A 27,477-nucleotide genomic window follows, 5' to 3' on the forward strand; every position below is an offset into this window, starting at 1 on the left:
TCCGCCGATCTCCCGCTATAATGTCAGTGGAAGATCAGCGGACCCCCCAGTAAAATGGTTCGGCAACACCTCCCAAACCTGCGACCTCCACCACATTGAAGGACAAGGCAGCAGGCGCATGGGAACACCACCACCTCCTAAGTTCCCCTCCAAGTCACACACACCAGTCTCACTTGGAAATATATCACCGTTCCCTCATCGTCGCTGGGTCAAAATCCAGGATCTCCCTCCCTAACAGCACTGTGGGAGCACCTTCACCTCAAAGACTGCAGCGGTTCAAGAAGGCGGCTCACCACCACCTTCTCTAGGACAACTAGGGATGGGCAATAAATGCTGGCCTTGCCAGCGACGCCCACATTCCATGAATGAATAAAAATAAATGTGGTTCCTTCAGGGTTCAGCCAGAGTCACTGTGGGCATCCAATGGTAGCCCATGGAATTTAAAGACCCAGGCGTTTTAGCTTGAGTCAACTTTGACCTGAGAATGTTTACTGCTGACATTGGGTATTAAAATGTGGTGAAATTTCCCCCAAAAAACCTATTAGGCAGATAACACAAATGAATACAATTAAAAAAATGTACGGTATATCTATTGAGTACGGGCTCTTGCATCAGAATTTAAACTTGAGACGGACTTTCACAGCCGCATATAATTTTATTATTTGCAGTTTATGAGCTCAAACTATTTGTTGGGCAACTATTTGTCTGTTCTGACAAAGGGTCATTGACCTGAAAAGCTAACTCTGTTTCTCTCTTCACAGATGCTGCCTGACCTGCTGAGTGTTTCCAGAATTTTCTGTTTTTATTCCAGATTCCAGTGTCCGTGGTATTTTGCTTTTGTATGTGTTGGGCAGTTTGGCTATTCAATGAATAGTCTTTATATCTCCTTTATTTGCAGCTTAGACCGAAGTCAAACACAAGGATTTTACAGACAGGTGGTGAACATTCAAGAGGACAATATGCAGTGGGCCAGATCTCGGCAGATTAGAGACCAGATCAATCTCAGCAGAGCCCTTACAATTTATAAACTAGGTAAGATAGCCACATATTTAGGTAAATATGTCATGTTTCTTTCCGCTTAAATAAGTAATTTTCTGAATAGTTAACTTATTACTCTATGCAGTTCGCGGTAGTAATACAAGATGAGTTATTCACAAATTCATAAATTGCCCACAGCTTTGCACATGACCAGTGATGCAATGAGACGAGATAACCACGTTGTTTCTTTACTTAAGTAGTAACAAAAATAGTCATTGGTTCAGAACCAATACCTTTATTTATTCAGCTGATATGCAAAGCAATTTACAAGCAGAGTAGATGAAACAGATAGATTACAATAGATGTAAGCCTGCACCATAACATTGTACTAAACTTTAAAATACAAAGGGGCCCAATTTGCCCTTCACTGGGTTTGCAGCGCATAATTCCAATGAGCTTTTATTTTTTTGCCAGTGTGGATTTGGGCTCTTTGTCAAGAAAAGTTGTTATATCGCTAACAGCACTCGCGGGGGGGCTGTGCTCAGCACCACGCTCATCACAACAGCGCGCGCTGATGATGTGCCACGGCGTGCTGACGCCTCACAATGGGCCCAAGTTTACACCCCCTGTAAAAACACCGTAACTACATCGGGTGCGCTGACTTTCTAGAATAAAAAGGGCGCCGAAAACTTACCTTGTAATTCTCCGAGCTCCTCAGGACGTCTTCGGCCTAGGCGTAGCGCAGCACAAGGGGTGGGAGGCGGAGCCAGGTCCCGGCGCTGAAAACAGTGCCGGGACCTCTGCACATGCGCACTAGAGTGTGTGCGCATGTGCAGTAGCTCCTCGCAGCCCATCGCTCTGCAGTTCAGCCTCCTGTTCAGCCCCCCCGCGTTCAGCCTCCGTTCACCTAAAAACAAATCTTTGATATTAAAGTTCACTTGTTTAATAATTAACAATATCCAGTGTGAGAATGGATGTAAAGCAGTGTTACCTGGCCATTTGTAGATAGAAACATAGAAACATAGAAAATAGGTGCAGGAGTAGGCCATTCGGCCCTTCGAGCCTGCACCGCCATTCAATGAGTTCATGGCTGAACATGCAACTTCAGTACCCCATTCCTGCTTTCTCACCATACCCCTTGATCCCCCTAGTAGTAAGGACTACATCTAACTCCTTTTTGAATATATTTAGTGAATTGGCCTCAACAACTTTCTGTGGTAGAGAATTCCACAGGTTCACCACTCTCTGGGTGAAGAAGTTTCTCCTCATCTCGATCCTAAATGGCTTACCCGTTATCCTTAGACTGTGACCCCTGGTTCTGGACTTCCCCAACATCGGGAACATTCTTCCTGCAACTAACCTGTCTAAACCCATCAGAATTTTAAACGTTTCTATGAGATCCCCTCTCATTCTTCTGAACTCCAGTGAATACAAGCCCAGTTGATCCAGTCTTTCTTGATATGTCAGTCCCGCCATCCCGGGAATCAGTCTGGTGAACCTTCGCTGCACTCCCTCAATAGCAAGACTGTCCTTCCTCAAGTTAGGAGACCAAAACTGTACACAATACTCCAGGTGTGGCCTCACCAAGGCCCTGCACAACTGTAGTAACACCTCCCTGCCCCTGTACTCAAATCCCCTCGCTATGAAGGCCAACATGCCATTTGCTTTCTGAATCGCCTACTGTACCTGCATGCCAACCTTCAATGACTGATGTACCATACACCCAGGTCTCGTTGCACCTCCCCTTTTCCTAATCTGTCACCATTCAGATAATAGTCTGTCTCTCTGTGTTTACCACCAAAGTGGATAACCTCACATTTATCCACATTATACTTCATTTGCCATGCATTTGCCCACTCACCTAACCTATCCAAGTCATAGCATCCTCATAGCATCCTCTTCGCAGCTTACACTGCCACCCAACTTAGTGTCATCCGCAAATTTGGAGATACTACATTTAATCCCCTCGTCTAAATCATTAATGTACAGTGTAAACAGCTGGGACCCCAGCACAGAACCTTGCGGTGCCCCACTAGTCACTGCCTGCCATTCTGAAAAGTCCCCATTTACTCCTACTCTTTGCTTCCTGTCTGACAACCAGTTCTCAATCCATGTCAGCACACTACCCCCAATCCCATGTGCTTTAACTTTGCACATTAATCTCTTGTGTGGGACCTTGTCGAAAGCCTTCTGAAAGTCCAAATACACCACATCAACTGGTTCTCCTTTGTCCACTCTACTGGAAACACTCTACTGGAGTTGTTAAAAACATTAACTTCCCCCCCCCCGGCGTTCAGCCTCCGTTCACCCCCCATCCCCCCCCACCGTGTTCAGCCTCCTGTTCAGCCTTCCCCCCCCTCCACCCCTCCCTCCCCCCTCTTCCCTACCCCCACCTTCCTCCTCCCCCCTCTCCCCTCCCCCCTTCACCCCCTCTCCCCCCACCTCCTCTCTGTCAGAAACACAGAGACACTGACAGAGACAGAGAGTGAGAGACACTGACAGAGACACACAGAGAGAGACATGGACAGAAACACAGAGAGGCTGACAGAAACACCTTCCCTTCACATAAAGGTAGGACTTCTATTTTGTATTTGTTATTGATTGGTTGCTTATTACTTTGGTCTTGGTGCTTTAGGTGCAGGTTCCTTCGATTTTTTTATTTGTTAATTAATTGCTTATTACTTTTTGTACTTTGTTTAGTGCTTGGTGCTTTAAATGTACTTATGCTTCTTTAATGTTGTTGTGAAGGTGTTTAGTGCTTTGGAAAATCTCCAACTTCCCGCCCCCTGTTGATATTGATGTGTCTGCCTCAGCCGGGAACCTACACTTGTTTATTTATAAAAAGAGAAACAACTGTCCTCACTCAGCAGATATAAGGCAAAATATCATTGCAAGAGGTTTGAGGCCATTTTAAGTGATGTGTTTAATGTTTTTGTCCTTCTTGTGTTTAATAATTCCCACCCCGTCTCTGGCTGTGCCTGCACTGAGCTTAACTCTAGGTAAGGTTTTTCAGAACTTACAAAAGTGACACTTACTCCATTCTAAGTTAGTTTGGAGTAAGTTTTCATTGCCCAAACTTGCAAAACAGGCTTAAGTGGCTGGACACACCCCCTTTTGAAAACAAATACCTGAACTAAAACGAACCTAAACTAACTCACTAGAACTGGAGCAAACTAAATGCCGAGAATTGCGATTTTTAAGATACTCCAAACTAGTTGCTCCCCTCTTTTAAAGGGGAGGACCGCTGCAAACTCTGCAGCCTCTTTAGTGGCGCCTGCTGGGCCACCAGCGAGGGTTTCGACCGGGCCAGCAGCCTGGCCACACCAGGGGCCGCTATTTTCGGGCCGACTGAAAAGTTGTCCGACAGAAAAAAGATGGCGGCGGCCGCGCTACCACCTTGCACCGAGAAACTAGTTGGCATCGCACCACACCGACCTCGCGTCCCGTGGGGCAATTTCCCCTGAAGGGTGCAAAGGGGTCAGCGCGGGGCGAGAAGGGGTCGACGCGCACGGCGATGATGTCATCCGCATGTGGTCCTGCAGCGATACACAATCGCGGGGCGCAACGCAAACCACATTTCGCCAGCGGAACCCCGGGGGCAAATCTGCTAGCATTGATGTGGCCGCCACGCCCGCGCGCTAACTCGCGCACCGTTAACGCTGGCTGGCGGCGCTAACTGGCACTGCGCAAAGGGGCAATTTCGGCCCCAAAATGTCTGTTTTTATATAATTCTGTGCCTATAGTGAGTTCGAATCTGCCTCTTTTCCATTTATTGGATTCCTTCTGTCATCTGACTTAATATGACAACCCCTTTTAATAATCTTCCCACGGTGTCTATTTTGAATCAAGGTTCAAGCTCCATGTCACATAATTTCCCTTATCTCGCCTGTCCACAGAACGTGATGTGTCTGCTTTTCTGCATTTAATAACTGCTTTGTCTTTCAAACTCTTACAGCCAAAAAATCTTCATCTGGCAGGCATTCAAATTCCAAGCACAAAGCTTTATTCAATCAATGACGTACACACACACTATCCTACAACGATGTTACCTATTCTCTTTTAAAATAGCGGTTAATTTTCCCACCATCTTCCTAAAGCTAACATCTTAACGTCTCAGTCACCTGATTTTATTTTGTAAGCTAAGCTAACTTCAAATTTCCCAGCAAGCTCTCTAAATTATTTCATTTGGCTCACAAGTTTATTGTAATTACCTATGTGAATATATAAAGAAAATACATGTTAATAAACAAATGTGCACTATCTTGTAGTGCTTACTCCCTGCACTATATGCTAAGCTGGCCTTAATATCCCATCAAGCTCTCTGCCTCATCCTTTCCCATGTTCCAACAACCAGTTGATAAAGAAAAACATGATTAAGCTGGCAACAGAGTTGGGGGGAGAGACTTCAGCAACTCACTCCACAGAACCACCTAGTGGTCAGAGATGGCAAGTACCTTGTGACATGGCACAATACCATGGGAAATGCTTACAAAGCAACTTACAAAGGCAAATAATCACAGAAAAACATGATTAAAAATTGTGATAACAGGGAATAAAATCCTGTGGACTGGAAGTATGTCACCGAGCAAGGTTCTTAACTGCACAAGCTATAAACAGAACGAGAAAATGCACAAAATGGACAGAAGCCTGTAAAGATAAAACATTGCTTAACATTTGGGCTATAAATCATCGTATCCTTCGAAGAGATTGCAATCAAAACTTTGAACCCGTCTTTTCTTTCTACAGATACTGATGGGCTGATGCTGCATTTCCTGTTTCAGTTATGCTTTAGGTTTATTATACTGGAATCATATCCATTAAAGCATTTGTTAATATTACTGGACAATAATTGGATTCCTTGCTGTAAACAATGAAACAATTATGGGCAGGCTCTTCCGATTGAAGGAAGTGTTATCAGCCTATTTTCCCAATATTTTGTTTGCAGTCACAACTAAAACAACTAAAGGATCACTGCACATATGAGCAATTGTTTAATTCGGACAGGGCACTAGATTGGGATGAGAGGGTTGTCATGTGAGTTGAGATTGAGTAGATTGGGCCGATACTCTCTGGAGTTTAGAAGAATGAGAGGTGATCTCATTAAAAGATAGAAGATTCTGAGGGAGATTGACAGGGTAGATGCTGAGAAGTTGTTTTCGCTGGTTAGAACTAAAGTGGGGGGGTGCGCAGAGTCTCAGGATAAGGGGTCAGCTGAGATGTGGAGGGATTTCTTCACTCAGCGGTTGGTGAATCTTTGGAATTCTCTATCCCAGAGGGCTGTGGATGCTAAATTGTTGACTATATTCAAGGCTGAGATCGATAGATTTTTGGGCTCTAGGGGAATCAAGGAATCATGCAGCATTCGAAACAAAGTAAATGAGTTGACGGCACAGATCATTACAAATGGGTATGATTTGGTGGCCATTACAGAAACATGGTTGCAGGGGGCCAAGACTGGGAATTAAACATACAGGGGTATCTGACAATTCGGAAAGATAGACAAGAAGGGAAAGGAGGTGAGGTAGCTCTGTTAATAAAGGATGATATCAGGGCAGTTGTGAGAGACGATATTGGCTCCAATGAACAAAATGAATCATTGTGGATGGCGATTAGAGATAGTAAGGGGAAAAAGTCACTGGTGGGCGTATTTAATAGGCCCCCAAATAATAACTTCACGTTGAGGCGGACAATAATCAAGGGAATAATGGAGGCAAGTGAAAAAGGAACGGCAGTAATCATGGGGGATTTTAACCTACATATCGATTGGTCAAATCAAATCGCACAGGGTAACCTTGAGGAGGAATTCATAGAATGCATACGGGATTGTTTCTTAGAACAGTATGTTACAGAACCTACAAGGGAGCAAGCTATCCTAGATCTGGTCCTGTGTAATGAGACAGGAATAATAAACGATCTCCTAGTAAAAGATCCTCTCGGAATGAGTGATCACAGTATGGTTGAATTTGTAATACAGATTGAGGGTGAGGAAGTAGTGTCTCAAACGAGCGTACTATGCTTAAACAAAGGGGACTACAGTGGGATGAGGGCAGAGTTGGCTAAAGTAGACTGGAAACACAAACTAAACAGTGGCACAATTGAGGAACAGTGGAGGACTTTTAAGGAGCTCTTTCATACTGCTCAACAAAAATATATTCCAGTGAAAAAGAAGGGCAGTAAGAGAAGGGATAACCAGCTGTGGATAACCAAGGAAATAAAGGAGAGTATCAAATTAAAAACCAATGCGTATAAGGTAGCCAAAGTTAGTGGGAAACTAGAAGATTGGGAAAAACTTAAATGACAGCAAAGAATGACTAAGAAAGCAATAAAGAAAGGAAAGATAGATTACGAAAGTAAACTTGCGCAAAACATCAAAACAGATAGTAAAAGCTTTTACAGATATATAAAACGGAAAAGAGTGACTAAAGTAAATGTTGGTCCCTTAGAAGAAGAGAAGGGGAATTTAATAATGGGAAATGTGGAAATGGCTGAGACCTTAAACAATTATTTTGCTTCGGTCTTCACAGTGCAAGACACAAAAACCATGCCAAAAATTGCTGGTCACGGGAATGTGGGAAGGGAGGATCTTGAGACAATCACTATCACTAGGGGGGGTAGTGCTGGACAGGCTAATGGATCTCAAGGTAGAGAAGTCCCCTGGTCCTGATGAAATGCATCCCAGGGTATTAAAAGAGATGGCGGAAGTTATAGCAGATGCATTTGTTATAATCTACCAAAATTCTCTGGACTCTGGGGAGGTACCATCGGATTTGAAAGCAGCTAATGTAACGCCTCTGTTTAAAAAAGGGGGCAGACAAAAGGCAGGTAACTATAGGCCGGTTAGTTTAACATCTGTAGTGGGGAAAATGCTTGAAGCTATCATTAAGGAAGAAATAGCGGGAAACCTAGATAGGAATAGTGCAATCAAGCAGACGCAACATGGATTCATGAAGGGGAAATCATGTTTAACTAATTTACTGGAATTCTTTGAGGATATAACGAGCATGGTGGATAGAGGTGTACCGATGGACGTGGTGTATTTAGATTTCCAAAAGGCATTCGATAAGGTGCCACACAAAAGGTTACTGCAGAAGATAGAGGTACCCGGAGTCAGAGGAAATGTATTAGCATGGATCGAGAATTGGCTGGCTAACAGAAAGCAAAGAGTCGGGATAAATGGGTCCTTTTCGGGTTGGAAATCGGTGGTTAGTGGTGTGCCACAGGGATCGGTGATGGGACCACAACTGTTTACAATATACATAGATGACCTGGAAGAGGGGACAGAGTGTAGTGTAACAAAATTTGCAGATGACACAAAGATTAGTGGGAAAGCGGGTTGTGTAGAAGACACAGAGAGGCTGCAAAGAGATTTAGATAGGTTAAGCGAATGGGCTAAGGTTTGGCAGATGGAATACAATGTCGGAAAGTGTGAGGTCATCCACCTTGGAAAAAAAAACAGTAAAAGGGAATATTATTTGAATGTGGAGAAATTACAACATGCTGTGGTGCAGAGGAACCTGGGGGTCCTTGTGCATGAATCCCAAAAAGTTAGTTTGCAGGTGCAGCAGGTAATCAGGAAGGCGAATGGAATGTTGGCCTTCATTGCGAGAGGGATGGAGTACAAAAGCAGGGAGGTTCTGCTGCAACTGTACAGGGTATTGGTGAGGCCGCACCTGGAGTACTGCGTGCAGTTTTGGTCACCTTACTTAAGGAAGGATATACTAGCTTTGGAGGGGGTACAGAGACGATTCACGAGGCTGATTCCGGAGATGAGGGGGTTACCTTATGATGGTAGATTGAGTAGACTGGGTCTTTACTCGTTGGAGTTCAGAAGGATGAGGGGTGATCTTATAGAAACATTTAAAATAATGAAAGGGATAGACAAGATCGAGGCAGAGAGGTTGTTTCCACTGGTCGGGGAGACTAGAACTAGGGGGCACAGCCTCAAAATATGGGGGAGCCAATTTAAAACCGAGTTGAGAAGGAATTTCTTCTCCCAGAGGGTTGTGAATCTGTGGAATTCTCTGCCCAAGGAAGCAGTTGAGGCTAGCTCATTGAATGTATTCAAATCACAGATAGATTTTTAGCCAATAAGGGAATTAAGGGTTATGGGGAGCGGGGGGTAAGTGGAGCTGAGTCCACGGCCAGATCAGCCGTGATCTTATTGAATGGCGGAGCACTCTCGAGGGGCCCCCGTAGGCCATACTCCTGCTCCTAATTCTTAACTATTACCCCACGCCTGATTCAGTAGCCCTTATCTGTACTGATGATTATTATTTTGTTAAACGTTTACCAGCTGCATGAAAACGTGCTTGGAAAAGTTTTTCTCTCTTAGTTCCCCAACCTTGCGCTCGGTTTTTCGGCGATATTTTGCCGTTTTTCACCAAAAACGGCGAACCGGGAAATTAGCCGAAGTCTTGCACCGGCGGTTTTAAAATATCGCTGGGGAGCGGACCGCTGGCATACCAGACTGGAAAAAGCGCTTTTGTCCGATATTTAGCTCGCAGCGCACCCTTAGATAGGACGAAAAAGACAGCCTGGGAAAAAACTGCGTTGCAGCCCTCAGAACAGCGGTAGGTATGAAGACCTGCAAAAAAAGCAAGTTAAAATTTTTACTTTTTAATTCTTTTGCAGTGATTCGATAGAAAAGGGTCTTGTGAATGTTTTGTGGTTTTTGGAATTTTATTTTGGCGTTTCCACCCCTCCCTAGGCCCAACTCGCAGCGGTATCGGCCTCGGAGAAAAGATTACAGAAAATATGCGGTTTGCGCCATGAATCCTCGTGCAATGCCAATTTTTACCGCCGGGCGTATTTTATCCCGACTGTTAGGCCTCGGAACCACAGCGGAGTCATAGCGGTATTTACTAACTAACAGAGAACAGAGAGACGGGATAAATGGTTCATTCTCGGGTTGGCAACCAGTAACTAGTGGGGTGTCGCAGGGATCAGTGCTGGGACCCCAACTATTTACAATCTATATTAACGACTTGGAAGAAGGGACTGAGTGTAACGTAGCCAAGTTTGCTGACGATATAAAGATGGGAGGAAAAGCAATGTGTGAGGAGAACACAAAATATCTGCAAAAGGACATAGGCAGGCTAAGTGAGTGGGCAAAAATTTGGTAGATGGAGTATAATGTTGGAAAGTGTGAGGTCATGCACTTTGGCAGAAAAAAAAATCAAAGAGCAAGTTATTATTTAAATGGAGAAAGGTTTCAAAGTGCTGCAGTACAGTGGGACCTGGGGGTACTTGTGCATGGAACACAAAAGGTTAGTATGCAGGTACAGCAAGTGATCAGGAAGGCCAATGGTATCTTGGCCTTTATTGCAAAGGGGATGGAGTATAAAAGCAGGGAACTCTTGCTACAGCTATATAAGGTATTGGTGAGGCCACACCTGGAATACTACGTGCAGTTTTGGTTTCCATATTTACAAAAGGATATACTTGCTTTGGAGGCAGTTCAGAGAAGGTTCACTAGGTTGATTCTGGGGATGAGGGGGTTGTCTTATGAGGAAAGGTTGAGAAGGTTGGGCCTCTACTCATTGGAATTCAGAAGAATGAGAGGTGATCTTATCGACACGTATCAGATTATGAGGGGGCTTGACAAGGTGGATGCAGAGAGGATGTTACCACTGGTGGTGGAGACTAGAACTAGAGGGCATGAACTTAGAATAAGGGGCCGCCCATTTAAAACAGAGATGAGGAGAAATTTCTTCTCTCAGAGGGTTGTAAATCTGTGGTATTCGCTGCCTCAGAGAGCTGTGGAAGCTGGGACATTGGATAAATTTAAGATAGAAGTAGACGGTTTCTTAATCGATAAGGAGATAATGGGTTATGGGGAGCGAGCGGGGAAGTGGGGCTGAGTCCATGATCAGATCAGCCATGATCTTATTGAATGGCGGAGCAGGCTCGAAGGGCCGTATGATCTACTCCTGTTCCGATTTCTTATGTTCTTATTTTTGGCGGAAAAATATCGCTATGACCGCAAATGGAATTTCACCACCTTATAACACAAATGATCTGATAGCACATCAGTGTGTTACAAAATTAACGCAAATCTTCTGCAGGCAGAAAAGAGGTTTGCCAAACACTTTTTTTTAGTACAACAAATATTCCTGTAAATGCTACTGTTTTCATGTATACAGGACTCCAGCATTGTAGGGGTTGGGAGAGAGGGAGGGTGAGGAAATAGGTTTAACATTGTGAATCAGCCACATGCCTTCTCACTGAACTAGCTGTCCCTCCAGTGCCCTTAACTGGTACTTTTTTCATAAGAACATAAGAACATAAGAATTAGGAACAGGAGTAGGCCATCTAGCCCCTCGAGCCTGTTCCGCCATTCAACAAGATCATGGCTGATCTGGCCGTGGACTCAGCTCCACTTACCCGCCTGCTCCCCGTAACCCTTAATTCCCTTATTGGTTAAAAATCTATCTATCTGTGATTTGAATACATTCAATGAGCTAGCCTCAACTGCTTCCATGGGCAGAGAATTCCACAGATTCACAACCCTCTGGGAGAAGAAATTCCTTCTCAACTCGGTTTTAAATTGGCTCCCCCGTATTTTGAGGCTGTGCCCCCTATTTCTAGTCTCCCCGACCAGTGGAAACAACCTCTCTGCCTCTATCCTGTCTATCCCTTTCATTATTTTAAATGTTTCAATAAGATCACCCCTCATCCTTCTGAACTCCAACGACCCAGTCTACTCAATCTATCATCATAAAATAACCCCCTCATCTCCAGAATCAGCCTAGTGAATCATCTCTGTACCCTCTCCAAAGCTAGTATATCCTTCCTTAAGTAGGGTGGCCAAAACTGCACGCAGTACTCCAGATGCGGCCTCACCAATACCCTGTGCAGTGCAGCAGGACCTCCCTGCTTTTGTACTCCATCCCTCTCGCAATGAAGGCCAACAATCGCCTTCCTGATTACCTGCTGCACCTGCAAACTAACTTTTTGGGATTCATGCACAAGGACCCCCAGGTCCCTCTGTACCTCAGCATGTTGTAATTTCTCCACATTCAAATAATATTCCCTTTTACTGTTTTTTTTCCCAAGGTGGATGACCTCACATTTTCCGACATTGTATTCCATCTCCAAACCTTAGCCCATTCGCTTAACCTATCTAAATCTCTTTGCAGCCTCTCTGTGTCCTCTATACAACCCGCTTTCCCACTAATCTTTGTGTCATCTGCAAATTTTGTTACACTACACTCTGTCCCCTCTTCCAGGTCATCTATGTATATTGTAAACAGTTGTGGTCCCAGCACCGATCCCTGTGGCACACCACTAACCACCGATTTCCAACCCGAAAAGGACCCATTTATCCCGACTCTCTGCTTTCTGTTTGCCAGCCAATTCTCTATCCATGCTAATACATTTCCTCTGACTCCGCATACCTTTATCTTCTGCAGTAACCTTTTGTGTGGCACCTTATCGAATGTTTTTTGGAAATCTAAATACATCACATTCATCGGTACACCTCTATCCACCATGCTCGTTATATCCTCAAAGAATTCCAGTAAATTAATTAAACATGATTTCCCCTTCATGAATCCATGTTGCGTCTGCTTGATTGCACTATTCCTATCTAGATGTCTCGCTATTTCTTCCTTAATGATAGTTTCAAGCATTTTTCCCACTACAGATGTTAAACTAACTGGCCTATAGTTACCTGCCTTTTGTCTGCCCCCTTTTTTAAACAGAGGCGTTACATTAGCTGCTTTCCAATCCGCTGGTACCTCCCCAGAGTCCAGAGAATTTTGGTAGATTATAACGAATGCATCTGCTATAACTTCCGCCATCTCTTTTAATACCCTGGGATGCATTTCATCAGGACCAGGGGACTTGTCTACCTTGAGTCCCATTAGCCTGTCCAGCACTACCTCCCTAATGATAGTGATTGTCTCAAGGTCCTCCCTTCCCACATTCCTGTGACCAGCAATTTTTGGCATGGTTTTTGTGTCTTCCACTGTGAAGACCGAAGCAAAATAATTGTTTAAGGTCTCAGCCATTTCCACATTTCCCATTATTAAATCCCCCTTCTCATCTTCTAAGGGACCAACATTTACTTTAGTCACTCTTTTCCGTTTTATATATCATTTAACCATCAGAATATTAACAGCAAAGATGGGTTTATTTCCAATGGTCCAAACTACGACCATTGTTAAGGGCATACATAATAACTGTGAAGATCCAATCGTGTATAAGCTCAAAGGCAGTGTTGCTTTTGGCCGATGTCATGGAGTTCGAAATGTGGTTGATGTACAGGAGCCAAGAAACACGTAATTTGTATAGTTGGAAACATAAAATCTGCATTGAGGTACAAGTATGCAGTTTCTTATATATAATTATTTCTCCAAATAGCTAAAGTATTACAAAATGATGGCAGCTATCAGGCTAAAAAAGAAGCACTGGAATGTTTACGGCAGTCCTTTGACTTACTGACCAAGCTGATGGGTCCGAATCATCATGCAACAAGGGAGGTACGAAGGTATGGCATGTTTGGATTTTACTGATCATGAGTTCTATAAAGTGTTGTATCCCACCAGCATCTTTTTTTCGCAGGCTGTTGAAGCACTCAGAAGTTCAAATCTGCAATGCTACTACATTCTTTAAGAGGTTGGTGTCAGATACTCCGAGAAAATCCTTCAGTTCCCCGACAGCACAGGGATATGGCCTGGCAAAACCTGGTTTGGATTTCACTGACAAAAGGTATCAAAGGCTGAAGAGCTGTCTTAATTCGAGAACTTTAGCCGGCAGCCAGGCTGACAGTCCTCAGCCGACTGCCGGTTTCAAGTCTGTGAAGACCACACATCGCGGCGACTGTTCAGAAAAGACACAGGCAGATGTCAGTTCTAACATATGGTCTGACGTGGCTGCTGAACTTGAGCAGGGTAAAACAGAGGATGATGTCATGTGGGAACAGGAATGTTTGCCCAATTCAGGATCTACTTCAATTATAAATTTATTCAAACTAGTTTTGCCTCCAAGGCCAGCTTTGTTGATGGCACAACATGAATCTAGATATCCAGTTATCAGGAATGTGTCAGCGTCCGCCAAAATCCAGAGCCAGCCCGTTTCAGCCTGCCGTCCATTAACTACCTGCAGACCGTCGACATACGGGCGTAACGTCAACACCTTGGTGCCATCTTTAAACACCAAGGGTTCAGAAAGGTTCGGGATCATCTACAAATCAGCTTGGCATCAAGGACCAGGGCAGCAGTCAACCCTTCAAAAACCTTTCCTCCCCAAAAGACATCTGATCAGAACGGATATTGGGATGCCTCAAAACGTGCGGCACATCTACATGCCGACGTACAACGCCTTAAAGCTGTAGGATTCAGCTCCATCCGAGGTTCCCATTCATGTGAATTCTTTCGCTTTCAGCTAGGACCATTCAGGGAGGCGCATATTGAAGGTGAAAGAAGGAGCGGGAAATTGGAAGCGACTGAACTAACATCATTCTCAGCTCTCCCCCACCCCTTGTTTACCAGTTTGATGGACAAAGCAAGTCCCCAAACATTTAATTGGCAGAGGATAGGGGGATATTGGGTTTTCATAGATAGATAAAGAACTAACAAATAAAGGAGAGAACTGGTAAAGGTGATTTCATTTTTTTTTACTCTATTATTGAAACTCAAGGGCGTCAAGGGTTATGGGGAGCGGGCAGGGAAGTGGGAGGTTTACGGGGAGCGGGCGGGGAAGTGGGAGGTTTACGGGGAGCAGGCGGGGGATTCGAGGGTTATGGGGAGCGGGCAGGGAAGTGGAGGGTTATGGGGAGTGGGCGGGGAAGTGGAGGGTTATGGGGAGTGGGTGGGGAAGTGGAGGGTTATGGGGAGTGGGCGGGGAAGTGGAGGGTTATGGGGAGTGGGTGGGGAAGTGGAGGGTTATGGGGAGTGGGTGGGGAAGTGGAGGGTTATGGGGAGCGGGTGGGGAAGTGGAGGGTTATGAGGAGTGGGTGGGGAAGTGGAGGGTTATGGGGAGCGGGCGGGGAAGTGGAGGGTTATGGGGAGTGGGTGGGGAAGTGGAGGGTTATGGGGAGTGGGTGGGGAAGTGGAGGGTTATGGGGAGTGGGTGGGGAAGTGGAGGGTTATGGGGAGCGGGTGGGGAAGTGGAGGGTTATGGGGAGTGGGTGGGGAAGTGGAGGGTTATGGGGAGCGGGCGGGGAAGTGGAGGGTTATGGGGAGCGGACGGGGAAGTGGAGGGTTTTGGGGAGCGGGTGGGGAAGTGGAGGATTATGGGGAGCGGGTGGGAAAGTGGAGGGTTATGGGGAGTGGGCGGGGAAGTGGAGGGTTATGGGGAGCGGACGGGGAAGTGGAGGGTTATGGGGAGCGGGCAGGGAAGTGCAGTTGAGGCCAAGATCGGATCAGCCATGATCTTATTGAATGGCGGAACAGGCTCGAGGGGCCAAATGGCTGACTCCTGCTCCTATTTGTTGTGTTCTTATATAATACAAGGGACACCAAAAATTGAGATTTATAAAACGCAAAATCTGTTGAAACTACTAGATAGCATTACCTGTAGATTAGGATTTTCTAATAGCATTGTTACAATTTATTCTAGAAAAGCTAGGTTGTGTGGATTTTAAGGCTGTATTAACAACTAATGTAATGCAACAGAAAAACCCCCGAAGGACATTTATTTTCTCCCCTTCCCTTTTCTAATGTCTTTCTGCATCACACACCTTCTCCAGCCACGAGATTGGATGAGATGTTAAACCCCCTGAGGCCCCGTCTGCTCTCTCAGGTGGATGGAAAAGGTCCCACGGCACTATTTCAAAGAAGAGCAGGGGAGTTATCCCCGGTGTCCTGGGGCCAATAGTTATCCCTCAATCAACATCACTAAAACAGATTATCAGGTCATCATCACATTGCTGTTTGTGGGAGCTTGCTGAGCGCAAATTGGCTGCTGCGTTTCCCACATTACAACAGTGACTACACTCCAAAAAGTACTTCATTGGTTGTAGAGCGCTTTGGGATGTCCTGAGGTCGTGAAAGGCGCTATAGAAATGCAAGTCTTTTTTTCTTTTTGGGGATCAGTGACCTGTTCTTTAATCTCTCCTGATGCTGCTGTTCAATGGTTATTACGAGGTGTGTGGGAGAAGCTTAAGCTGAGTCCTTCAGATACTCCATCGTTCCCCGTGGCCTCTTTAGATATTTAGTAAAATTGCCCTAAACAATAAAAATAAACCACAGTGGAAACGCATCATACATCAAACTCCAGTTTTGTTTTGAGACTGCAAAAGAAGGCCCTGAGTATGTAAGGTATAAGTGTCAGAATAACAATTGCCGCTGTTCTCATACGAATGTTTTAGGTGCTCATAGCAAGTTGATGCAGGAGCTAACACAGAGAGGAATTTGGCATAAGCAAGTTAAGCTTTTCTGTGGAAACACTGTCCATCATAAATTCTAGCCGACAGTAATTCCACAGCAATGATGAAAAACTGTGCACAATGTACTGCCAACTCTGACTTTGTGTAAGTCACACCGAATATCCGTCGGGCCGCACGCTGCTCCTTTCAAGGCCCCGATCTGCAGAGCTGGTCTCCAGTCATCTTGGTTAATCCTTGCCACTGGACCAAGACCTAGCTCTGTCAAGCCTGTGTGGTGGCTGGTGTACAATTATGGAGACATGGTTGCAGGGTGACCAGGGTTGGGAACTGAATATCCAAGGATATTCGATATTTAGGAAGGACAGGCAAAAAGGAAGAGGGGATGGTGTGGCGTTGTTAGTAAAGGATGAAACCAGAGCAATAGTGAGAAAGGATATTGGCTCAGAAAATCAAGATGTAGAATCAGTCTGGGTGGAGCTAAGGAGCATAAAGAGGCAGAAAACATTGCTGGGAGCTGTCTATAGGCCTCCAAACAGTAGTGGTAATGTAGGGGACGGCATCAAACAGGAAATTAGAGATGCATGCAACAAGGGTACTACAATAATCGTAGGTGAATTTAATCTACATATAGACTGGCCAAATCAAATTAGCAATAATACTGTGGAAGATGAATTCCTGGAGTGTGTACGAGATGGTTTTTTAGACCAGTATGTTGAGGAGCCTACTAGGGAACAGGCTAACCTAGATTGGAAATTTGCAATGAGAAGGGGTTAATTAACAGTCTTGTTGTGCGGGGTCCTTTAGGGAAGAGTGACATAACATGATTGAATTCCTTATTAAGATGGAAAGTGAAGTAGTCCAATCTGAAACTAGGGTCCTAAATCGAAACAAAGGAAACTACGAAGTTATAAGGAATGAATTGGCTATGTTAGATTGGGAAGATTCATTAAAAAGCATGATGGTGGATAGGCAATGGCTAACATTTAAGGAACGAATGCATGAATTGCAACAGTTATACATTCCTTTCTGGCGTAAAAACACAAAAGGAAAAGTGGCCCAACCATGGCTAACAAAAGAAATTAAAGATAGTATTAGATCCAAAGAGGAGTTATACAAAGTTGCCAGAAAAGTAGCAAGCCTGAGGATTGGGAGCAGTTTAGAATTCAGCAAAAAAGGACCAAGAGATTGATTAAGAGGGGAAAAATAGAGTATGAGAGTAAACTTGCAAGGAACATAAAAACCGACTGCTAAAGTTTCTACAATATGTAAAAAGAAAAAGATTAGTGACGACAAATGTAGGTCTTTTACAGTCAGAAATGGGAGAATTTATAATGGGGAACAAGGAAATGGCAGAAAAATTAAATAAATACTTCGGTTCTGTCTTCACGGAAGAGGACACCGATAACGTCCCAGAAATGCTAGGGAACCAAGGGTCTAGTAGCAAGAGGAATTAAAGGAAATTATTATTAGTAATAAAATAGTGCTGGAGAAACTAATGGGACTGAAGGCCGATAAATCCCCAGGGCCTGATGATCTGCATCCCAGAGTACTAAAAGAGGTAGCCATGGAAATAGTTGGTTGTCATCTTCCAAAATTCTATAGATTATGGAACAGTTCCTGCAGATTGGAGGGTGGCAAATGTAACCCCACTATTTAAAAAGAGGGAGAGAAAATGGGGAACTACAGACCGGTTAGCCTGACATCAGTAGTAGGGAAAATGTTAAGAGTTATAAAGGGTGTGATAACGGGACACTTAGATAATATCAACGGAATTAGACAAAGTCAACATGGATTTGTGAAAGGAAAATCGTGTTTGACAAACCTACTGTATTTTTTTGAGGATGTAACTGATAGAATAGATAAGGGAGAACCAGTGAATGTAGTGTATTTGGATTTTCAGTAGGCCTTTGATAAAGTCCCACATAAGAGGTTAGTGTGCAAAATTAAAGCACATAGGATTGGGGGTAATATACTGGCATGGATTGAAAATTGGTTAACTGACAGGAAACAGAGTAGGAATAAACGGGCCTTTTTCGGGACTAATGGGGTACCACAGGGATCAGTGCTTGGGCCCCAGCTATTCACAATATATATAAATGATTTGGATGAGGGAACCAAATGTAATATTTCCAAGTTTGCTGACGACACAAAACTATGTCTTACTACAGTTATACAGGGCCTTGGTGAGACCATACCTGGAGGATTGTGAGTTGTGAGGAGGATGCAAAGACGCTGCAAGACGATTTAGATAGGTTGAGTGAGTGGGCAAACACATGGCAGATGCAGTATAATGTGGATAAATGTGAAGTTATCCATTTTGATAGGTAAAACATAAAGACAAAGTATTATTTAAATGGTGATAGCTTGGGAAATGTCAATGTACAAAGGGACCTGGGTGTCCTTGTACACCAGTCATTGAAAGCAAACATGCAGGTGCAGCAAGCAGTTAGGAAAATAAATGGTATAGAAACATAGAAACATAGAAAGTAGGTGCAGGAGTAGGCCATTCGGCCCTTCGAGCTGGCACCGCCATTCAATAAGATCATGGTTGATCATTCCTTCAGTACCCCTTTCCTGCTTTCTCTCCATACCCCTTGATCCCCTTAACCGGAAGGGCCATATCTAACTCCCTCCTGAATATATCCAATAAACTGGCATCAACAACTCTCTGCGGCAGGGAATTCCACAGGTCAACAACTCTCTGAGTGAAGAAGTTTCTCCTCATCTCAGTCCTAAATGGCCTACCCCTTATCCTAAGACTATGTCCCCTGGTTCTGGACTTCCCCAACATCGGGAACATTCGTCCCGCATCTAACCTGTCCAGTCCCGTCAGGATCTTATTTGTTTCTATAAGATCCCCTCTCATCCTTCTAAACGCCAGTGAATAAAGGCCCAGTTGATCCAGTCTCTCCTCATATGATAGCCCAGCCATCCCTGGAATCAGTCTGGTGAACCTTCACTGCACTCCCTCAATAGCAAGAACGTCCTTCCTCAGACTAGGAGACCAAAAATGAACACAGTATTCCAGGTGAGGCCTCACTAAGGCCCTGTACAACTACAGTAAGACCTCCCTGCTCCTATACTCAAATTCCCTAGCTGTGAAGGCCAACATACCATTTACCTTCTTTACCGCCTGCTGTACCTGCGTGCCCACTTTCAGTGACTGATGAACCATGACACCCAGGTCTCGTGGCACCTCCCCTTTTTCTAGTCTGCCGCCATTCAGATAATATTCTGCCTTCGTGTTTTTGCCCCCAAAATGGATAATCTCACATTTATCCACATTATACTGCATCTGCCATTTATTTGCCCACTCACCTAACCTGTCCAAGTCACCCTGCAGCCTCTTAGCGTCCTCCTCACAGCTCACACTGCCACCCAGTTTAGTGTCATCCGCAAACTTGGAGATATTACACTCAATTCTTTCATCCAAATCGTTAATGTATATTGTAAAGAGCTGGGGTCCCAGCACTGAGCCCTGCGGCACTCCACTAGTCACTGCCTGCCATTCTGAAAAGGACCCGTTTATCCCGACTCTCTGCATCCTGTCTGCCAATCAGTTCTCTATCCATGTCGGTACATTACCTCCAATACCATGTGCTTTGATTTTGTACACCAATCTCTTGTGTGGGACCTTGTCAAAAGCCTTTTGAAAGTCCAAATACACCACATCTATTGGTTCCCTTGTCCACTCTACTAGTTACATCCTCAAAAAATTTCAGAAGATTCGTCAAGCATTATTTCTCTTTCATAAACCCATGCTAACTCGGTCCAATCCTGTCACTGCTTTCCAAATGCGCTGCTATTTCATCCTTAATGATTGATTCCAACATTTTCCCCACTACTGATGTCAGGCTAACCGGTCTATAATTACCCGCTTTCTCTCTCCCTCCTTTTTTAAAAAGTGGCATTACATTAGCTACCCTCCAGTCCATAGGAACTGATCCAGAGTCGATAGATTGTTGGAAAATGATCACCAATGCATCCACTATTTCTAGGGCCACTTCCTTAAGTACTCTGGGATGCAGACTATCAGGACACGGGGATTTATCGCCCTTAAATCCCATCAATTTCCCGAACACAATTTCCAGCCTAATAAGGATATCTTTCAGTTCCTCATTCTCACTAGACCCACTGTTCCCTAGTACATTCGGAAGGTTATTTGTATCTTCCTTTGTGAAGACAGACCCGAAGTATTGGTTCAATTGGTCTGCCATTTCTTTGTTCCCCATTATAAATTCACCTGAATCCGACTGCAAGGGACCTACGTTTGTCTTCACTAATCTTTTTCTCTTCACATATTTATAGAAGCTTTTACAGTCAGTTTTTATGTTCCCTGCAAGCTTCCTCTTGTATTCTATTTTCCCCTTCTTAATTAAACCCTTAGTCCTCCTCTGTTGAATTCTAAATTTCTCCCAGTCCTCAGGTTTGTTGCTTTTTCTAGCCAATTTATATGCTTCTTCCTTGGTTTTAACACTATCCTTAATTTCCCTTGTTAGCCACGGTTGAGCCACCTTCCCAGTTTTATTTTTACTCCAGACAGGGATGTACAATTGCTGAAGTTCATCCACGTGATCTTTAAATGTTTGCCATTGCTTATCCACCGTCAACCTTTTAAGTATCATTCGCCAGTCTATTCTAGCCAATTCACGCCTCATACCATCGAAGTTACCTTTCCTTAAGTTCAGGACCCTAATTTCCGAATTAACTTTGTCACTCTCCATCTTAATAAGGAATTCTACCATATTATGGTCACTTTTCCCCAAAGGGCCTCGCACAACAAGATTGCTAATTAGTCCCTTCTCATTACACATCACCCAGTCTAGGATGGCCAGCTCCCTGGTTGGTTCCTCGACATATGTTGGCCTTCATTGCAAGAGGATTTGAGTACAGGAGCAAGGATGTCTACTACAGTTATACAGGGCCTTGGTGAGACCATACCTGGAGTATTGTGTGCAGTTTTGGCCTTACCTAAAAAAGGATATACATGCCATAGAGGGAGTGCAGCGAAGGTTCACCAGGCTGATTCCTGGGATGGCAGGCCTATCTTATTAGGAGAGATTGGGTTGACTAGGCCTGTATTCACTAGAGTTTAGAAGAATGAGAGGGAATCTCATTGAAACGTTTAAAATTCTGACGGGGTTGGATGTACTGGATGCTGGGAGGATGTTTCCCCTGGCTGGGAAGTCTAGAACAAGGGATCACACAGTCTCAGGATACGGGGTAGGAAATTTAGGACTGAAATGAGGAGAAATTTCTTCATTCAGAGGGTGGTGAACCTGTGAAATTCTCTATCACAGAAGGCTGTCGAGGCCAAGTCACTGAATATATTTAAGAGGGAGATAGATACATTTCTAGACACAGAAGGCATCAAGGGGTATGGGGAGAAAGTGGGAATATGGTATTGAGATAGAGGATCAACCATGATCATATTGAATGGCGGTGCGGACTCGAGAGGCCGAATGGCCTACTACTGCTCCTATTTTCTGTGTTTCTATGTTTCCACCCTTCGACATGTAGTTCGGGACCTGAAGTATTAGGTCCTTCATTGAAACATCTGTAAACTCATCCCTTTTTGGCATGGAAACAAGTTATCCTTGATATGAGGGACCGCTAATGATGATAACGTGTATTATATAGAATCATGGAATAGTTACAGCTCAGAAAGAGGCCATTCGGCCCATCGAGCCCGTGCCGGCTCTCTGCAGGAGCATCTCAGCCAGACCCACTCCCCCGCCCTTTCCCTGTAACCCTGCAATGTTTTTCCTCCAGGTACTTATCCAACTCGCTTTTGAAAGCCTCGATTGAGTCTGCCTCCACCACCCTCTCAGGCAGCGCATTCCAGATCCTAACCACTCGCTGCGTAAAAATGTTTTTCCTCATGTCGTCTTTGGTTCTTCTGCCAATCGCCTTAAATCTGTGTCCTCTGGTTCTCGACCCTTCCGCCAATGGGAACAGTCTCTCCCTATCTACTCTGTCCAGACCCCTCATGATTTTGAACACTTCGATCAAATCTCCTCTCAACCTTCTTTGCTCCAAGGAGAACAACCCCAGCTTCTCCAGTCTATCACAAAACTGAAGCCCCTCATCCCTGGAATCATGCTTGTAATATTTTCTGCGCCCTCTCTAAGGCCTTCACATCCTTCCTAAAGTGTGGTGCCCAGAATTGGACACAATGCTCCATGTCTACATATACATCATATTATATCTGCAAGATTTGTACATCTGGTTATGCATTTGTGGAGTTGTCTGGCCTTTTGTCATGAACTTTTTTTTGTTCATTCTCACCATTGCCTTTAGCCCATGCCACAAACTCCATTCCCTAGCCACCGATTCCATCCCCCTTCCTGGCCACTGTTTCAGCTGAACCTGACTGTCCGCAACCTCGGTGTCCTATTTGACCCGGATCTGTGTTTCCGAGCCTATATCCTCTCCCTTACCAAGATTGCTGACTTCCACCTCTGTAATGTCGTCTGTCTCTGGCCCTGCTTCAGCCCATCTGCTGCTGAAACCCTCATCCATGCCTTTGTACTTCCAGACTCAACTATTCCAACGCACTCCTAGCTGGCCTCCCATGTTCCACCCTGTATAAACTTGATGTCATCCAAAGCTCTGCTGCCCGTATCCTAACTCGTACCATGTCCCGTTCACCATCACACCTACATTGTCTCCCGGTCCACCAATGCCTCACATTTAAAATTCTCATCCTTGTGTTCAAGCCCCTCCATGGCCTTGCCCCTCCCTATCTCTTTAACGTCCCCTAGCCCTACAACCCTCTGAGAACTCTGCACTCCTCCAATTCTGGCCTCTTGTGCACCCCCAACTTCCTTCGCCCCAACATTGGCGGCCGTGCCTTCAGCTACCGAGGCCCTAAGCTCTCGACCTCCGTCCCTAAACCTCTCCGCCTCGCTCTGCTCCTTGACCTCTTTAACCTAGCTCTTGACCATCTGTCCTAACATCTCTTTCTTTGGCATGGTATCAATTTTTTGTCTGATTACGCTCCTGTGAAACGCCTTGGGACACTTTGCTGTGTTAAGCTATATAAATACAAGTTGTTGTTGTAATTTACATTTCCTTCATTTTGTGAGTTATGTGCTGGGAGTTAAAGGACATGAAAGGAAGAGTGGTTAAAGAAGCATTGTGATGAACCTATCCCATATCACAACCCTATACTAGAAGGGACAGTGATTTATGGGAGCTGACTGTGGAATGTTTATACTCTGAATTACAATAAATTATATGAAATTATATGAATTCCTTTCCTACATAATCACACAAATAATTTTTGTTTTGACTGTACACTTTTTGTTTCAAATCATGAAACTAATGTAATCTTGGGACAAGCATTCAGAAGAATGTTGTGATCGCTGGTTCTATACTGACCCACGGGCCATTCACACGGTATAAAGTTGCAGAATGTAAACTGAGATAAGAACTTTCTGCCTAGCATTGATTTATTTTGTAACTCAGTTGTAAATAATTACCATTGCTTTATATAAAAAACATACTTTCTTGCTTATCTTAAAAGAAATGTTTGGCAAAAAAAATGAGTACTTTTTGGTGAGTTTGTAATTGACACATGCAGAAATTGATCACGGGGAAACAATTTTAACCCTTGCCGCTCAGCGGTAGTAAGTTAAAATCCGCCGGGTGACTTACCAGCTGATGTACCCCTTCGATCCCACTGTCTGGAATTTTATTCTACTCTTCTGAGCAGTTGGCAAGGACACCCACCTGACGCAGGCGGGGTCCTTCTAAAAATATGGTGATTGGGCTCCGATGATGTCACTGGGCCCCGATGTAATTTTAACAGGTGCCCTGAAACATAGAAACATAGAAATTAGGTGCAGGAGTAGGCCATTCGGCCTTTCGAGACTGCACTGCCATTCAATAAGATCATGGCTGATCATTCAACCTCAGTACCCCTTTCCTGCTTTCTCTCAATACCCCTTGACCCCTTTGGCTGTAAGGGCCATATCTAACTCACTTTTGAATACATCTAACGAACTGGCCTCAACAACTTTCTGTGGTAGAGAATTCCACAGGTTCACAATTCTCTGAATGAAGAAATTTCTCCTCATCTCGGTCCTAAATGGCTTACCCCTTATTCTTAGACTGTGACCCCTGGTTCTGGAACTCCCCAGCAACGGGAACATTCTTTCTGCCTCTAACCTGTCCAATCCCGTCAGAATTTTATATGTTTCTATGAGATCCCCTCTCATTCTTCTAAACTCCAGTGGATACAAGCCCAGTTGATCCAGTCTCTCCTCATATGTCAGTTCTGCCATCCCGGGAATCAATCTGGTGAACCTTTGCTGTACTCCCTCAATAGCAAGAACGTCCTTCCTCAGATTAGGAAACCAAAACTGAACACATTATTCCAGGTGTGGCCTCACCAAGGCTCTGTACAACTGCAGTAAGACCGCCCTGCTCTTATACTCAAATCCTCTAGCTATGAAGGCCAACATGCCATTTGCCTTCTTCACCGCCTGCTGTACCTGCATGCCAAACTTCAAAGACTGATGTACCATGACACCCAGGTCTCGTTGCACCTCTCCTTTTCCTAATCTGTGTCTTCCTGTTTTTGCCACCAAAGTAGATAACCTCACATTTATCCACATTATACTGCATCTGCCATGCATTTGCCCACTCACCTAACCTGTCCAAGTCACCCTGCAGTCTCTTAGCATCCTCCTCACGGCTCACACCACCACCCAGCTTAGTGTCATCTGCAAACTTTGAGATATTACATTCAATTCTTTCATCTAAATGATTGATGTATATTGTAAATAGCTGGGGTCCCAGCACTGAACCCTGCGGCACCCCACTGGTCATGCCTGCCATTCTGAAAAGGACCCATTTATTCCGACTCTCTGCTTCCTGTCTGCCAACCAGTTCTCTATCCACATCAATACATTACCCCCAATACCATGTGCTTTAATTTTGCACACTAATCTTTTGTGTGGGACCTTGTCAAAAGCCTTTTGAAAGTCCAAATACACCACATCCACTGGTTCTCCCTTGTCCACTCGACTAGTTACATCCTCAAAAAATTCCAGAAGATTTGTCAAGCATGATTTTCCTTTCATAAATCCATGGCTGACTTGTAACGATCCTGTTACTGCTTTCCAAATGCGCTGCTATTTCATCTTTAATAATTGATTTCAACATTTTCCTCACCACTGATGTCAGGCTAACCGGTCGAAAATTCCCTGTTTTCTCTCTCCCTCCTTTTTTAAAAAGTGATGTTACATTAGCTACCCTCCAGTCAATAGGAACTGTCCAGAGTCAGTAGACTGTTGGAAAATGATCACCAATGCATCCACTATTTCTAGGGCCACTTCCTTAAGTACTCTGGGATGCAGCCTATCAGGCCCTGGGGATTTATCGGCCTTCAATCCCATCAATTTCCCTAACACAATTTCCTGACTAATAAGGATTTCCTTCAGTTCCTCCTTTTCGCTAGACCCTCGAACCCCTAGTATTTCCAGAAGGTTATTTGTGTCTTCCTTAATGAAGACAGATCCAAAGTATTTGTTCAATTGGTCTGCTATTTCTTTGTTCCCCATTATAAATTCACCTGATTCTGACTGCAAGGGACCTACGTTTGTCTTCACTAATCTTTTTCTCTTCACATGTTTGTAGAAGCTTTTGCAGTCAGTTTTTATGTTCCCGGTAAACCTCCTCTCATACTCTATTTTCCCCCTCTTAATTAAACCCTTTGTCCTCCTCTGCTGAATTCTAAATTTCTCCCAGTCCTCAGGTTTGCTGCTTTTTCTGACCAATTTATATGCCTCTTCCTTGGATTTAACACTATCCCTAATTTCCCTTGTTAGCCACGGTTGAGCCACCTTCCCCGTTTTATTTTTACTCTGGTGTTGTAGCTCTTGCACCAGGTGAAGAAGGTGGGAAGAGGCTCTGGGACCAGAACAGACCCAAACAGGTATGTTTTATTTTTACTTTTCCTGTGGAACCAAGAGGATCAGATGCCTCTCCAGGAAAGTTTATGCCTGCCCCCTGCTCCATCACCCCCCTCCCTTCCGAAACACGAGAGCCTCCCGAAACCCCCTCTCTGTGATTTAACTGTGTGTTCCCACCTGGCAGGGGCATACGGCTGGCTGGGGACATGCTGATGATGTCATGGTGTTAACATCGCACAAGGTCTCACACTGCCAAGGTCATGTGGATTTGGTGCTTACCTCGATTTCCCTCCCCTCCCCCCCGCCATCCCCCAGCCCGCCTAATCCTCACTGCAGATTAAAATCCGGGCTATGGTGTTTATGGCACAGGTTGGCAGAGCAGACGCTTCAGAGTCCCCAGTTGTGCCCAAGATACTGCTGTTGCATCTTACCATTACAAAGCACTGCTAAGCTTCATAAGAACATAAGAAATAGGAGTCGGCCATATGGCCCCTCAAGCCTGCACCAATATTTAATACGATTATGGCTGATCCGATCAGGGACTCAGGTCCACTTCCCTGCCCGCTCCCCATAACCCCTTAATCCCTTATCGGTTAAGAAACTGTCTATCTCTCTTAAATTTATTTCATGACCCAGCTTCCACAGCTCTCTGAGGCAGCGAATTCTGGTGCTTGTCTAGTTAAGGCTACCCTACCAGTTAGGATATTGGTTTATAGAGTTATCTTGAGAAGGGCCTTTGTTTATAGAATTATCTGGAGCTAAGTGGTAGGAATCCTTGCCCCAGCGACCCAGGCTCCATTCGTGAGTCAGACTGGCTGATCAATCATCAACAGTGCCCTGGTATACCTCTCATTTTCCCAGTTCAGGTATAAGATTATGGATCTACCAGAAGACTATTTTAGTTCCAAACTTCCACTGTCAGGCCTATCATCTTGCAGCTCCATCATCCCTGAAGAGAACCTGCCCACAGCATCCTTGGATCAGAGGCAGATTGATTGAAGAAAAAACACAATTATTTTCTTTTTCAGTAGTAATGTTTGCCACACAGCCTAATTAGTAATAGAAGGTGACTCACCACCACCTTATCGTGGGCAACTAGGGATGGGCAATAAATTCCGGCCTAGCTAGTGATGCTCATATTCCAAGAATGAATAAAAAAAATACATTGCAAGTGCCTACTTGGACCTATAAGGTTAATTCCGTGCTTCAGGGAGGGAACAGTGCTCACAGGGAACACATTATTGGCGT

General features: G+C 44.5%; 1 protein-coding gene across 6 annotated transcripts in view; it reads left to right on the top strand.

Moving 5' to 3' along the window:
• Positions 1–27,477, top strand: part of LOC139280557 (putative tetratricopeptide repeat protein 41) — a 107,069-nt gene that overhangs the window by 76,374 nt on the left and 3,218 nt on the right. For 4 of the 6 annotated variants that reach the window (XM_070900046.1, XM_070900049.1, XM_070900048.1 and 1 more), the window contains 3 exons: positions 899–1,032; positions 13,342–13,468; positions 13,543–14,568. In XM_070900046.1, the coding sequence (XP_070756147.1) occupies positions 899–1,032; positions 13,342–13,468; positions 13,543–14,314 (1,033 nt within the window). In that variant the 3' untranslated portion in view covers positions 14,315–14,568. Of the gene's footprint in view, positions 1–898; positions 1,033–13,341; positions 13,469–13,542; positions 14,569–27,477 lie in introns of those variants that run through there. The other 2 variants (XM_070900050.1, XM_070900051.1) reach the window with 2 other exon arrangements.

This window comes from Pristiophorus japonicus, chromosome 15, assembly GCF_044704955.1.
Source record: "Pristiophorus japonicus isolate sPriJap1 chromosome 15, sPriJap1.hap1, whole genome shotgun sequence".
Taxonomy (NCBI): domain Eukaryota; kingdom Metazoa; phylum Chordata; class Chondrichthyes; family Pristiophoridae; genus Pristiophorus; species Pristiophorus japonicus.